The sequence below is a fragment of the Amia ocellicauda genome, chromosome 2 (assembly GCF_036373705.1).
Source record: "Amia ocellicauda isolate fAmiCal2 chromosome 2, fAmiCal2.hap1, whole genome shotgun sequence".
NCBI lineage: Eukaryota > Metazoa > Chordata > Actinopteri > Amiiformes > Amiidae > Amia > Amia ocellicauda.
In genome coordinates this window covers 42,418,884-42,434,052 of record NC_089851.1, presented here as the reverse complement: position 1 = coordinate 42,434,052, position 15,169 = coordinate 42,418,884, and the positions used below count along the sequence as shown (strand labels likewise).

The window sequence follows — 15,169 nt, the reverse complement described above, 5'->3', positions numbered from 1 at the left end:
CTCTGTCTGTCTGTCTGTGGCAACTTGTAAATACATCTGTTGAATCTGTTACTGTGAATTGTTATTGTGAAAGTGTATTTAATCTCCTTTACCCGTTTTTTTTTGCTGGCTGGTGTGGGGAGTGCACAGTTTGGGGTGCACCTTTCGGGAGACGATAAGTAACTTTGCCCATAGCTCCTTTGTCTGTCTTTACTGATATCATGATACATTGATTAATTTTGTTTTGTTTTTAGTTTATTTGGTTTATCTCTTTTCAGTTAATGTCATGATCCTTTCTAGTGTATTCTGTGTTGACCAATATGTCTGACCAAGGGAAATTCCAATGCTAAATTCACTGAACATGTGATAGTTATTGTTACTAAAATATATAGGTTTTATTTATATTTCGATTGCAGGACAGTGTGGCCTGGCGGTATTTTGATTGCTCCCTGAATATCAGCATATGTATTTGCTGGTAAATGGTGGGTCTGAGGTCTGTCTATTTGTGGTTTTCCTTTTCCTGTGTGTGATATATTTTAATGTTTGGATGCTCAGGATGTCCTGGTTAGGGTGTAAATCTTCAGACATGTATGTTACTGGCTGGGGACATCTGAATTATGTGTGGTGGTTATTAATGTAATATACTATAATTTGTAGGCTTCAATATACCTACCTGGTTCCTCCAACTGGCTTATAACCATCATAGCAAGAAGCAGTGTTTTACTTTGAAGCTTTTAGAGCTTTCTTTAATCACTTATTTGGCAAGGAAAGGTATGTTAAAAGTTGGTACTGTTGTATTTTAGTTTTTACTTGTGTAACCCAGCTCAGCTATTAAAATTGTGAGTACTTTCTTTGGTTTTAATTTGTAACACAAAACTGAATTCAGCAGACAGGCACTTCTTCTGGTTTCATTGTTTCTCATTAGGTTGTGCAGGAGAATTTAAAAAAGCCACAACTGTAGTCCAGGAAAGATTAGATGCGTTTTTATTGCAGAAGCTTCTGGGGAAAGAAGTAAGAATCTGCATGAGGCAGTCCTCATGCTTTCCAGTGAGGTGAAATGTGCTCAATTATACTCTAAATATATGTCTGTCAGCAAGTACCATCTATTGCCAATTACAAAAGGCACTCATTTTAGGTGATTGTAACACAGTTTGGGCTCAGGGTCTAACATTTTAACTTACTCTCTCTATAAGGATCTGAAGTAATTTTACAGCTGCTGCATGCATGTCTAGTGATGCATTTAGCTGACCCATACATACAGAAACTATACTATATGTAATCTTTAGTCCTACAATTGTTAATTCAGCAAAAACTGTTTGCTTTATAATCCAGGAAATTGAAAACTATTGTCATTTTGGTTTGGTTGACGGTGGGTCACACTCAGTGAACACTTATAGCACGGAAGTGTTGTGAAGTTCTGCCATTTTTCATGTGGTATTCCTTTGAATTATTTTGATTATGGTTCTTATCCAAAAATATTTACAGTACAAGTTTTACCATCCTTTCTGTCATAGATGGAACTGTTTAATCTCTGTTTTGTCAGCACTGCAGGGAATTTGGGGAAAGCTGACTATTTTTAGACTGCACCTTCTTACTGATGATTCTCTAATTAAAGTTAGCCTTCGGGCACAAAGCCTTTAACTGGCACGCCTGACTTTTATACAGGGCTGAGTGAAAACCAGACCCATAGTGTAGGAGATTGGCTTGTCCTTCTCTCCCAAAACTCCAGTGGCTTAATACTGTTATAGATGAGGCAGATGTAATTCCTTATTTCCACAAGGACTAATCCAAATGAGCAGATTTTGCTAAGGATGCACAGCAGGTGTCTAAACCTGGTTCACTAATACAGAATTGTGACTTATTGGTCTAAAAAGGAGACCACGTTCAGTGTTTTTATAAAATACATTACAACATATAATTTCATATTAACCATAGTACTACTGACTCCTTTGTTGGCTGTGTGCTTTCCCACAGATGCAGCTCGAGATGACAGCTCCTCACATGCAGATGATTTTGATGACCTTTTCAAGAGTTTGCAGCTTGAAAATGTTTTAAATATTTACAAGTTAGATACCAAAGCGAAAGGTATGTCTCTCTACCGCTACTGTAATTTTTTTTTTTTTTTTCTGGTCATGTGTCTTTATGTGTTTGTGTGCGGACCTTTTTCTTTTTTAAAGGCTTCACCACTACAATGGGTGAACAATTTAACAGTGGGCCCAGCCCCCAGGACCTCCTATTGGTGGACGATAGACATAAGATTGAAGTCAGTAGACTGCCTGGGGGCCTCCCGGAAGCCAAGATGAAAAACAAACTTACCATTTACTTCCAAAGAAGAAAGAATGGAGGTGGAGACGTCCTGGGCGTGCAGTACCCCTGCAGTCAGCCTAACCAGGCTTGTGTAACGTTCTGTGACCTGCAAGGTACTGAAGACTCGGGCTGAACTCGAGTAAACTGGGCCTGGTTTCACTTTGCATGCTGCCTTTCGGAACTACCTAACTTCTCTTGTATTCTGTGTTCGGCTTTTAACTTCCCCAAAAATTACTTTTGCAGGAATTCTGCTTTGTTTGCTTTGTAGCCTACAGTGGGATGCATCTCAAATGATCAATACTGTGTTAAAAAAAAAAAAAAGTTAATTTATCATTATTTTTATTATAGCAAATCTTATTATTATTATTTCAGTCACATAGTTCGGGCATAGACTGTTCATTTGCAGTCTTAAAAGTCTAGCTGCTTTATTTTACATCCATAAAGATCATCAATTATGTTATTTAATCTTCTAATCTCGTTAATATTTGAGGTGGCTTCTGCGATATGCTGCTTTCTCACTTAATTGTTCTGCAGCATTTAACCTCTATTCTAATGATGACCTTCTGATCTGTACACATTTCTTTATATATCTGGGCAAACTTTCTTCTTTCTGTGTAATCAGTGTAAACGATAAGTCCTTTTGTTTTGTTTGTTTCAATTCAGGTCAATCTTTTCTACATCACAAAGTTGAATTCTGAAGTTGGCTAATAACATGTTGCAAATAAGCACCATATACAGTGGCTCTCAAAAGTATTCACCCCCTTGGACTTTTCCACATTTCATTGTGTTACAACATGAAATCAGAATGGATTTAATCAGGAGTTTTTATTACTGATCAACACAGAAAATGTCCATAATGTCAAAGTGAAAAATATAATCTGCAAATTGTTTGACTGGGCCACTCCAGGACATTGATCTATTTGTTTTTAAACCACTCCAGTGTGGCTTTGGCTGTATGTTTGCGGTCATTGTCCTGTTAGAAAGATTAATCTTCTCCCAAGTCCCAGGTCTCTTGCAGACTTCATCAGGTTTTCTTCCAATAATTCTCTGTACTTTGCTGCATCCATTTCACCCTCTATCTTTACAAGGTTTCCAGGCCCTGACACAGAGAAGCATCCCCATAGAAGACTGTAATTCCTATAGAGTTGCCATAGGCCTCTTGGTGACCTCCCTGACTTGAGCCCTTCTCGCCCGGATACTCAGTTTTTGAGGATGGCCTGATCTAGGCACATTCACAATTGTGCCATATTCTCTCAATTTCTTAATAATGGACTTTACTGTGCTCCGGGGGATATTCAATGCCTTGGAAATGTTCTTATATCCTACCCCTGATTGGTGCTTTTGAAGAACCTTATTCTGGATTTGCTTTGAATGTTCCTTCGTCTTCATGATGTAGTTTTTTTTAGGAATTGTTCTAACCAACCGTGGGACCTCCCAGAGACCGGGGTATTTAACATGAAATCATGTGACACACCTTAATTACCCACAGGTGGACTCCATTCAACTAATTATGTGACTTCTAAAGACAATCGGTTTCACCACAGCTCAATCAGGTGTGTCATAGCAAAGGGGGTGATTACTTATGCTTTCAAGTATTTTTTGTTTTGTATCTGTAATTGATTTAGAACAATTTACAGATTCTATTTTTCACTTATGAATATTTAGGACAATCTCAGTGTTGATCAGAACACCTGATTAAATCCATTCTGATTTAATGTTGTAACACAATAAAATGTGGAAAAGTCCAAGGGGGGTGAATACATTTGTGAGCCACTGTGTAAAGTTTAAAAAGAAAGTTTGCTTTTTACAGTGGTTCAGCAGAGTCTTCTATATATTGACGTTCTGTCAGGGGTTCATCCTTGCCAAGGATGTGCCTGCTGTATCTTGCACATTTTATTTATTTGTTTGTTTATTTATGTATTTATGTATTATTTTTAAATACAGTGAGACATTTACCCAACCCCCAATCTGGTTTCAATACCACCTCGGTCCTTCTTCATAAGGGTTAATCAAAGCACACACACAACCACACACTCACATACATGTCCACCAACCGGCATGCCATCAAAGCCAGACTCCATTTCCCTACTCCTTTTTCAGACCAGTCTGTTGTAGAAAAAACAGCTAATTACCCCAAACCTACGGGTCCCTGGAAAGCCACGGGGGATCTCTCGGATAAAGAAACCCCAACCGTCTCCAGGCGGCTTTCTCCCACCCTTGATTAGCGGCACTGGACCAATAGCACGCCATTGTCTGGGGACTAGTAGGCAGAACCAAAGCTCTCATCTCACAATAAGGGCAGAGGCTTTAACCACTGCACTACTTGGGAGCCTCAGTATCATGTCCAGATCAAAGGAGTGTTTCATATGTTTCTGTAGTTCGTAGTTTAATCCCTTTTCTTTTTCTCTCAGTTGCAGAACGGGTCACCCAACAAGAGGAGCATGTCATTACTTTGAACAACCACAAGTTTCCCATTCAAGTAAAGCAATATGAAAGACCACAGGTAAGCTAAGGCTAACATCTGGGAAAGTTGTACAGTACTGGTTGGATATGACTGCTAGTGTAATTGTAATACTTTTTTTTCATAATTAGTGCATTATGCCACTGTGACAATTTCTTATGTAATATTTAAAATAATACGGAAAATTGTATAATTCCTGTACCCCATGCACATAAAAAACGTATTGCTTAAAACTTCAATTAAGTTATTAAAATGTGTTAATTGAAAGATTGTCAAAATATTTTTTTTCCATGAAAAAGCATCTGCTGAGACATTATACATTTATTTATCCTCTAATTAATTTAATTATCCATGAGCTAATCATTGTGGAGTCCTTTTTTGTTGTTTGTTCATAGCTGGAGTTTTGTTCTTGTGCGAGTAGGACAATCTATAATTTAGATCTATATTGGTTTCTCTTCTTGTCCAATGAAATACTGGTACTTGTTTACTTATAGGAGTTTGAAAAGTAACTGCACTGGCAGAATTCAAACTTGACTCTTAAGTGTCTAGAAACAGCTTAACAGCATCAGTGCCTCAGTGTTCAAAGCCTTGTGTGTATCAAATAGTAATGCATTCCTCTCCATTTTAGATTGTGTTATAATCTTTTATTTCCCCCCCTTTGAGCACTTGTGAATCTAATTCAGTTTTACTAAGGTACATATAAACTAATCCTGTTGTCAGTTTCAGTATGTTATACAGTGTAAGTATTTATATTTCTTTCCTATCGGGTTTTGGCTTTCAGTATTACATTTAAATAAGAATAAGGAGCAGAAGGAGTGCAATGGTAGAGGCGTGTTAGGAGTTATTTTATGAACCGACTGACATTCTGAATTCTGAAAACCTGGTATTTGGTAAAATACATGCATAAATACAAATGTTAGGGCTCCAAAAGTTTTTAGAATGTCCACAGGAAAATAACAATCTGAACAACAGTGTAAGGTATTTTAGCAGAAAAAAATACTCCACAGATCACTTGAATATGACTTGATTCAAGTCTTCAAAATTATGAAAGGCACTGACCACATCAAACCAGAGGAGCTTTTACAGATCTGCTGGGACACACAGGTCCCGGGGACACAAATGGAAACTGGATTTAAGGCATTCAAGACCGAAAACAGGAGACAGTTCTTCACACAGAGAGTTGTCACAATCTGGAACAAACTCCGACAATCTGGGAACATTCAAAAATAAACTGGATGTGATCCTTGGATCACTTAGTTATTAATGGACACCAAACGAGTATGATGGGTCGAATGGCCTCCTCTTATTTGTAAACTTTGTTTCTAATATTTACTGAATCAACATAGTGGAACCTGACAAATGTTGTATTAGATTAGAAAGCATCACAATAAAATAGTCTCTTTTAACCATGTTGGAATTCTCTGTCTTTCTGCAGGTGAATATTCCAGTTCCAGAAGGAGTTCCCAAAGAGAAATCGCATGTCTTCCAAAGCCTGCTGACTCTGGAGGGCAGGAGCTTCTCGGTGGACGATGTCATGGAGGCTGTGCAGTCCAACAGAGACTATGACTCTGCGCTGAGGTATCTCTCTCACGAATGCCCCATCTGTAGGGACTTGGTGTCCTTCAGCAAGGTGGGTGCTTTTTTGTTTCTTAAAGTGGTTGTGCAGTTGTCCTGTTAATTTGATCGCAGGGAATGCAGTCCTTAGCCCTCCACTTCCATCCTCGATATTTTGTACATCCAAATACAAGCTTTTTTCATGCTCTCTGTTCCACTACAGGAGTGAGGAAAACTGAGCTTCTAGCGAACTCAAAAATGGCTCAGTAATGATCTCCCAGAAATAGTGCTAGCATGAATATTATAGACTGCAGGCAGGTCATTTTAAAAGCAGTTGCCAATGAGCTGTTGAAATTGTCTGGGGGGATCAGTGGCATTTCTGTGAACCACAGACCTTGTGGCACGCTCGTCTGACAGAATGTCAACAGTGAGGGCTGTGTGTTCTTAGTGACACAATAGCACTGCTGTTCGTTTTCCAGGATAGCAGGTCAGGGAGAGTTGCAGATGGCCTGGTGAAGCACAAATGAGAGCTCCATTAATCTTTCCCCAGGCTGGCACTCTTCTGCAGCACTGAGAGGCCTGCCTGGCAAGGGGTTTCTTCCAAGTTGGGGGGTATTTAAAGGAGGGTATTATTGCTGATTAGTTTTTTTTTCATACATGCTTGTTTTTGTATTTTTTGTTTTAAGGTAAAATGGTCCCCCTGTGTCTCAATCAATTTCAATGTCTGTCTCTTCTTGTGTACTGGGCTTTGGGAATTGAAATATTTATGGGGAAAATGGTTGATTTACCTGGTGCAGTTTGCTGTGAAAATAGGCAGATGTCACCGGGTTGTCATGTAATCTTAGAAGGGTAACATTTAAGTTACATTATTAAGGATGTTTGATAAACAATATAATTCTGCCTCAGTTAATAAGAAAAGTTATGTTACTTTCATTGCATTAATTATTGTTCTATTAATTTAAATTTTGAACAGACCTTTAAATGTCTTATATTGTCAATAACAGTTCTCAACATAACATTTGATGTTAAGCAGGTGTGAAGTAGGCTTGAAATGGTTTGAGAACAACCCGGGTGTGTTCTGGGGTGCAAAATAAACATGCATCAGCATTATAAGCGACCATTCATACTTACATGTATTACCTGGGTCAAGTGTTAGGGAAAGAGCTAGAAACAAAGCAGTTTGCCAGTAGGCAGCTGATGTTTTAATCTTTGCCACTAGAGTGCACCAAATACACTGAAACAAACTTCATGCTGGAATTTTGAAGTGATCCATTTATGTTTGCATTTGTCAGAGATTAGTGAAATAACCAATACCGTAATTAGATTATGGAGCAATGTGTTATGTTCGGTTGTGTTTCAGAACACCCATTACACAATCTGAAGGTAAACTGTTTTTGTGGAAAATCTCTTTACTGACAAATTAGGTAGGTAGGCTGTTAGTAAATCCATATTGTATGAAAGGGAACACACTTGAAAAAGGTCACTGTGAATGATTTAGGGTCCCACCACTAGTGCCTGTGATTTAGAGAGTGACACGGGGCTGATTCTTGAGTCCTGTCCCATCAATAAAATTCCCATCCCAAACCATCTGTAACAAAAAAATTATTTTTATTCCCCGTCAGAATTTTTCATGTTCCAGCCCATCCAGTGTATATATATACACCAATCAGCCATAACATCAGTGGGCGGGATATATAATGCAGAAAGTGAACATTTTGTCCTCAAAGTTGATGTGTTAGAAGCAGGAAAAATGGGCAAGCGTAAGGATCTGAGCGACTTTGACAAGGGCCAAATTGTGATGGCTGATGACTGGGTCAGAGCATCTCCAAAACTGCAGCTCTTGTGGGGTGTTCCCGGTCTGCAGTGGTCAGTACCTATCAAAAGTGGTCCAAGGAAGGAAAAGCGGTGAACCGGCACAGGGTCATGGGTGGCCAAGGCTCACTGATGCACGTGGGGAGTGAAGGTGTGGTCCGATCCAACAGACGAGCTACTGTAGCTCAAATTGCTGAAAAAGTTAGTGCTGGTTCTGACAGAAATGTGTCAGAACACACAGTGCATCACAGTTTGTTGCGTATGGGGCTGCGTAGCCGCAGACCAGTCAGGGTACCCATGCTGACCCCTGTCCACTGCCGAAAAGCACCTACAATGGGCACGTGAGCATCAGAACTGGACCACGGAGCAATGGAAGAAAGTGGCCTGGTCTGATGAATCACAAGTTCAAGGTGTTGACTTGGCCTCCAAATTCCCCAGATCTCAATCCAATCGAGCATCTGTGGGATGTGCTGGACAAACAAGTCACCACCTCGCAACTTACTGGACTTACAGGATCTGCTGCTGACGTCTTGGTGCCAGATACCACAGCACAATTTCAGAGGTCTAGTGGAGTCCATGCCTCGACGGGTCAGGGCTGTTTTGGCGGCAAATGGGGGACCTACACAATATTAGGCAGGTGGTCATAATGTTATGGCTGATCGGTGTGTATTATTATTATTATTATTATTATTATTATTTTTGTCATTTAGCTGATGCTCTTATCCAGGGTGACTTACATTTGTACCCATTTATACAGCTGGGCATTTTACTGGAGCAATCTTTTTGAAGTACCTTGCTCAAGGGTACAACAGCACTGCTCCACCCAGGATTTGAACCCACAACCTTCCAGTCAGGAGTCCAGTATATATGTATGTACATACATACATATACACACACATACACTGGATGAGATGGAATGTGAAAAATTCTGACAGGAATGACATTTTTTAATTTTTGTCATGGGATGGTTTGGGATGGGAATTTTATTGATGGGTCATTTGAAATAATGTGACACAGTTGCAAATCCAAGTATATTTAATTGCCATCCCATTCTGTCCTGTAAAAATAAAATCCCATCCCATATTGTTCTGGTTAAAAATAATAAAAAACCTATGTATCTGTGTATCTATATAGTGAATTTAAATACCAGCTGTACCTATTTATTCTACATTTACATTAACATCTTACTCCATTACAGAATCTTAAATGCTATGTTTAGCTATATATTTATAAAATGTAGTCAATCATTTTTTCATGCTGCAATACACTTTAGTTTTGCAAATGTTGCATCCAACATACTTGAACTGCTTTGCATCCACAAATTTCCACTTAAATGCCTCAAACATTTTTCCCCCCTGTATTTCTTTATATGAGACCCTGGCACTTTTAAGAAACACAAACTTTTGTAACATCTTTTGTTACTTCGACCATTCTTTTTGTGCACACCTAACCTTCACTGTGACAGTTTGAAATAATGTGACACAGTTGCAAATCCAAGTCTGTATTTCATTGGTTAAGTGAATTGGATTCAAATGATGACATCTGATCTTAATTGTCTGGAAGGAAACCTACAGTATCGGTGTTTATTTACTTTTAAGAACAATAATAAAAACATATATTTTCCTGTCTCCTGTTCCTGCCCATTACTGGTAGCTTAAATCCCATTCTTGCCCATCCTGACAGCTTTATATTTTTTTAATTTCCCGTACCCATGAGCTTCACACCTGTACCATTCCATCCAGCAAAATTGAACATCATTTTTTTCCCCATCTATGGAAAACCCATGGGTCCAGTGGGAGTCCCGTCTTCATGTCATTCTCTACTGTGATCCCGACTTTGTTCTTAAAAACTTTCTCTCTTTCTAGATCATCACCATGACACACTGTTCCTGTGCATTCTGTGAAGAATGTTTCAAGGCCTACTTCTCCTCTGTCATCAAGGAGAAAAGCATTGTGCATGTGGTGTGCCCAATCTGCAATCAGCCTGATGTGAAAGTACAAGGGTGCACTGAGGAAACTATGGATTTCTTCAACCTACTGGACACACAGGTCAGAACCACTTAGCAGTGGCAAACCTTGTGACCCCCAACAGCTTTGGAATGGGTTCTTTAAATATGAACACTATTCTTTAGGTAGAGGTTCATGTGATGTTTACATGATGGAAAAGCCAGCTGTGCGCATTGTGATTTTGAAGCATTATTTAGCTAAACAGCTGCAGTTGAACAAATACATTATGTGAGTCAACAACTTAGATGTTAACAAGACTGTTTCCTGTATACTTTATTGTAACATGCTCTAAACTACAGGTTCTCAGACTGTGGTCCTCAGTCTCCCTTCAGGTTTGTTTTGGAAAAGTTACAGCATTCCCCTCTTGAACTATTATCCTTATCACTGTCAGTCAGTCACACCTGACTACAAAACAGCTACAGCTAGCTAATATGAGTTATAATGCAAAGAAGCAAATGCACACCCAGAATATACAGTATGTCTCTCAAATTATGCATTGACCTGTAGTTAGGGTCAGAAGCTAAGCTGGACTAGTGTTTTTGTTTGTTTTCTTTTCCAAAGCGGTGATCTGATGGATTTTGCTTCCTGCCTTGAGGTATCTATTTTTTTGTGTAACAATTTCTGATACCAACCCACATCTCTATCATGAACAGATAAAGCACTTCCTGGAGCCCCAAATTCATGAGTTATTCCAAAGAAAGCTGAGAGACAGAACCCTGCTGGAGATGCCCAACTTTCGGTGGTGTGCGCATGTAAGGGCATTTTCATTCATCTAAAAATAATCGCGTTTCCAGGGAAACTGAAGTATAGCGTAAAAGTCTTCTTTATTGCTGTGGGTGTGCTGTGTTCAGTAATGTATCATCAACACCTTGTTTTGTTTAGCAATAACTTCCCATGACCAGATTACTTTATTAATGAACTGTGACACAGGATGTTTTAAATAAAGTTGCACATAATAGTTTTCATTCCAGAAAAAATAAAAAAAATAAAAGACGTGTACAGAAATATTACTTGATAAGTTGTATTAGCTGTAGATTTTCATAATGGCTGGGTGAAAGTGTGATCTAAGGAAATAAATACTGTATGGCAAACATTGAAAAATTAGGCATTTTGTGTTTCCTTTCAGTGTTCATTTGGGCTCCTGCATGAAGCAGAAAGGTTGCGGATGGACTGTCCCTCCTGTGGGAAAAGCACCTGCTCTCAGTGCAAAACCCCTGTGAGTCTGCCTCCCTGGAAACACTCTCCAGCATCCAGAGTGTCCCCACTGGTGTTTTCATGTTCCCTGCATGGAAAAGTTAACTCAAGCCAAGAAAAGGCTTTCATGTAAAACGTGAAAGTAGATGGCCATTGACACAAAAACATGTTTTCAAATAGTTTTCAAACTGATTCAGAGAAGCGATCTGCAAAGTTTAAAATGTATTATAAAGTACTGGTAGATTTTGTGTTGTTTTCTCTTTGCTTAAAACAGTGCTGTAGGTCTCTTCAAGTATTCGGTTCTTACTTGTGAAACAATAACACACTGTGCAATGTCTGTACTGAAGTAGGTATATCAGTCTGAATGCATTCCATGCCTGCCAAGAAAATGAAGTGTCCTGTGAGAGAGGGAGATCTGATTATTGTGCCATTGCTTTGGTGTGATCTAATTATGCTCTCACTGGTGTAAGGCCTCTGCCCACTGTTTCTTGTGGTGGGGAGATTTATTCCCACTTCCAACCACTTCTGTGAGATAATATTATGGGGAATGAATAGAAATAGAATAGAATCTGTATGTATATTTATAAATGCCCTCTTGCCTGTCAGTATCCACTCCTAACATCATTTTGTAGAAGCACAAGCACTGGTAACAATCTGATGATCTGGAGTTCACATTTCAGTTTGGCTTTATTTATTTTTTGGCATGTGCTCATTGGCTGTCGCTGAGGTAGTGTTGCATCAGGACAGTTGTTAATCTCGGCCTTTGGAAAACCAAAGCTAATGTTTTCCTCTCTTGGAATGATTTAACACATCGTTTAAACGTCATTTAAACGTTTAATGAAGCAAATTAAATACCTCTAATGAGGAAATGTTATTCCCAGTTACGAGATAAATTAAAATATGAATAGATGCATTACTGCGTTTGTATTTAAACCTCTTATCACACATATTGAACTCATCATTTTTGTAGTTATTGGGGATTAGCCTATATTTCCTGACTGCTGTGTCTGAGTGTCAGGGTACAAAATGCAGATTCAGTAAATCAGGAAGTTGAATAGAACAGAACTGGGTTTTAACATTTAGATCTATGCTAAAGCACAGTGTCACTTCAGATTAGAATGTGATTCAAGTTTCTTTTTAACCAGGACTTATACCAGTGTCACAAGGTGTTGACTGTCACAAGGTTAAAATGTTGATCCATTTGGACCAGTACTTATACCATTGCTAATTGATTTTTGGTGTTTTGTTTTAGTTTTTTGGTCTGTTTGTTGGGAAAGTGTGCCCTGTTGTGTGCTGCCATTGAGAGCACTAACCATGCATTAAAATTGAAACTTGAAAATAAATAAGTCCATTAGGCATGATAGTAACTCAAAAGATTGACTGTGACACCCTAACCCCCAAACCCACATTCCTGTTTTATCAGACTTTTAACACTGTACATTGAGACTCTGTTACTCAACCCACTCAGTAGGTTCTAAACATTATTTTGTTTGTTGGTTTGTTTTTTCTTTTTATCTTTATGTGTCTGCTGTCTAGTGGGCTCCACAACACGAGGGAATAACCTGTGAGAAATTCAAAGAATGGCAGCTCCACAACAACCCGGAATACCAGGCCGCCCGGCTTGAGCACATCCTCAGCAGGAATAAAATAGGTAAGGGAACAGTTATAGGTGAGATTCATAGGGCTAGATATTCATAGGGTTTGCCCACCGCGTAGATGGGTTAGCACGGCGTTCATGGCTATCGCGCAAAAATGCACATTATTTGCCATATTCAATATGCTGTTTTGCGCGTCACAATCCATTCTGCGCCGTTCACCCTTTAATCGTATGCAAGGTGCAAAATGGGGGGAGTGGCTGAAATTAAGCATGATTCCTGATATTTTCATAGCTGTGCGCTGCGCAAAAAAACGGTTTGTGATGCACAAAATAACACGTTGAAAAACATGGCTTTAACTCCACACACAGCACTATTCCAGGGGACATTGACTGGAAAGCGAGATTGCAGCACTCATTCAACAATGGGGCTGTCTGTTTATGGTTGTATGTGTGCTGCACCAGAACAAGTTCCTAACAGTCTTTCTTTTTCATAGTAGGGTTTTAGCCTTAAACCTATATGAAATGAAGTAGTCCTAACCTATGAAAACAAGACATGGAGAAGTGTATGCATTGATTACATGTTTAATTATTATTAAAGCAAAACATTGCTTGATTGGTATTGTCGGCAGTCCAAACCCGACTATCCTGCTTTGCTGTAGGCAGCAGAATAAAGAACCCTGTTGTGCAATTGCACTGCAACCTACAAGCAGAATTATATTGAAACAGAAAATGCTTTTGAAGTCGGATACGGCCAAAACAGCCTATGCATTTTACAGCACAAATCGACACAATCGTAGCATAAAGGACAGAGACCACCGTTAAGTGATTAAAATGTTTCATATCTCAAGAACCATATCGCTGCACAAACCAGCACAAACATACCATAAATTAATGCCACCACTTTGGATTGATTTGGAGTTTGATGGGGTGCTAGGTGACATCATCGCTGATTATTAAAAAATGAATATCTAAAAAACTATAACTGCACTGATGAAAACAAATACGCCACAAACCAGCACAAATGCAGCACAAACAAATGCATATATTTGTATTCATATTCTAAACACATGAGGTGCCAACTTCACGGAGGTAATTTTGATTAGCAAACAAAACAAAACTAACTGAGACAACGAAAGAGGTGGTCTCGGTCCATTTGGCAAAATAACTGAGTTGGTTTGGCTTGAATGTGATACAGGAGGGTCTCTGTTCTTTTTCAAAAAGAAAACAAACTCCACATTTCACCTAAAAACGTGTACAGTAGCAGTTAAGATAACATGCGCATGTGTGTTTGTTCATTTAATAATATGTTCATCTTCCTAAAAATGTTTTTATTTGTTAATTTTGTGATCATTCATATTGGAGAGGGGATACAAAAACTCCCAAATTTTACTCTGTGTAAAGCTAATATGTAGCTGAGTGATAATACACATTTCACTTAAATTGTACCAAAACGTGGACTCTATCTCTTCAGGGTAATCTAAAAATCTGCATGGTGCAAATTATTTGTTATTAAGATAAGTATTTATTTCAAGGTATTGACATTTTAATTAATGGGCAAAGTCTTCACTTTACAGACATATAATTGTGTATTTAACATACCTTCCCACCATTGAATGAACAATAGTTCATATATAGTCGCTATTAGTCGATCCATTGGGCCATGAATAAGTAAAAGAAAAGAAAAGTACTCTGTGTATAGATCACATACTGGTAACTGTCCTTTGTTCCTCTCCTAGATTGTCCAAACTGCAGATTCCGCTTCTACCTATCCAAAGGTGGCTGCCTACACTTCAAGTGCACTCAGTGTCAGTATGAGTTCTGTGGAGGATGCAACAGGCCCTTCCATGTGGGATCTGTAAGTGCTGATTCACACTGATCTACTGATGTAGGAAATAACTAAATGGAGACTGAGACTCGTCATGTTGGTGTTCTGTTTGAAATCAGTCATCTGGATTATCAGATTAATAAAGAGTAATATGTATGTAAGAGACAAGTAAAACCTTTGAAAATTGAAAACCAGTGTTGGAGAGGAAGGGAGAGAGACTGAGAGAGTGTAAGGGAGAGGGAGGGGGGGATTTCATTTTTAAAATGTTAATTTATTGCAAACTGGGATTTTCAGGCTTGCAGATTTTCAGAGGAGTGTCGTCTGAAAGGGCTACATGCACATCACCCAAGAAACTGCCTCTTCTATCTCCGGGACTGGCCTGTCCGGCGACTGCAGCAGCTCTTTATCGTAAGGACAGAGTTGTTGTTTTTTGT

At 38.9% G+C, this 15,169-nt stretch overlaps 1 protein-coding gene across 4 annotated transcripts in view; it reads left to right on the top strand.

The window, feature by feature from the left end:
* The window catches only part of LOC136771532 (E3 ubiquitin-protein ligase RNF31), a 35,007-nt gene that overhangs the window by 14,123 nt on the left and 5,715 nt on the right, over positions 1 to 15,169 (top strand). For 2 of the 4 annotated variants that reach the window (XM_066723897.1, XM_066723888.1), the window contains 10 exons: positions 1,954 to 2,064; positions 2,157 to 2,399; positions 4,698 to 4,789; positions 6,183 to 6,377; positions 9,979 to 10,161; positions 10,773 to 10,871; positions 11,246 to 11,335; positions 12,850 to 12,964; positions 14,647 to 14,765; positions 15,030 to 15,143. In XM_066723897.1, coding sequence (XP_066579994.1) covers positions 1,954 to 2,064; positions 2,157 to 2,399; positions 4,698 to 4,789; positions 6,183 to 6,377; positions 9,979 to 10,161; positions 10,773 to 10,871; positions 11,246 to 11,335; positions 12,850 to 12,964; positions 14,647 to 14,765; positions 15,030 to 15,143 — 1,361 coding nt within the window. The remainder of the gene's footprint in view (positions 1 to 1,953; positions 2,065 to 2,156; positions 2,400 to 4,697; positions 4,790 to 6,182; positions 6,378 to 9,978; positions 10,162 to 10,772; positions 10,872 to 11,245; positions 11,336 to 12,849; positions 12,965 to 14,646; positions 14,766 to 15,029; positions 15,144 to 15,169) is intronic. The other 2 variants (XM_066723916.1, XM_066723906.1) reach the window with 1 other exon arrangement.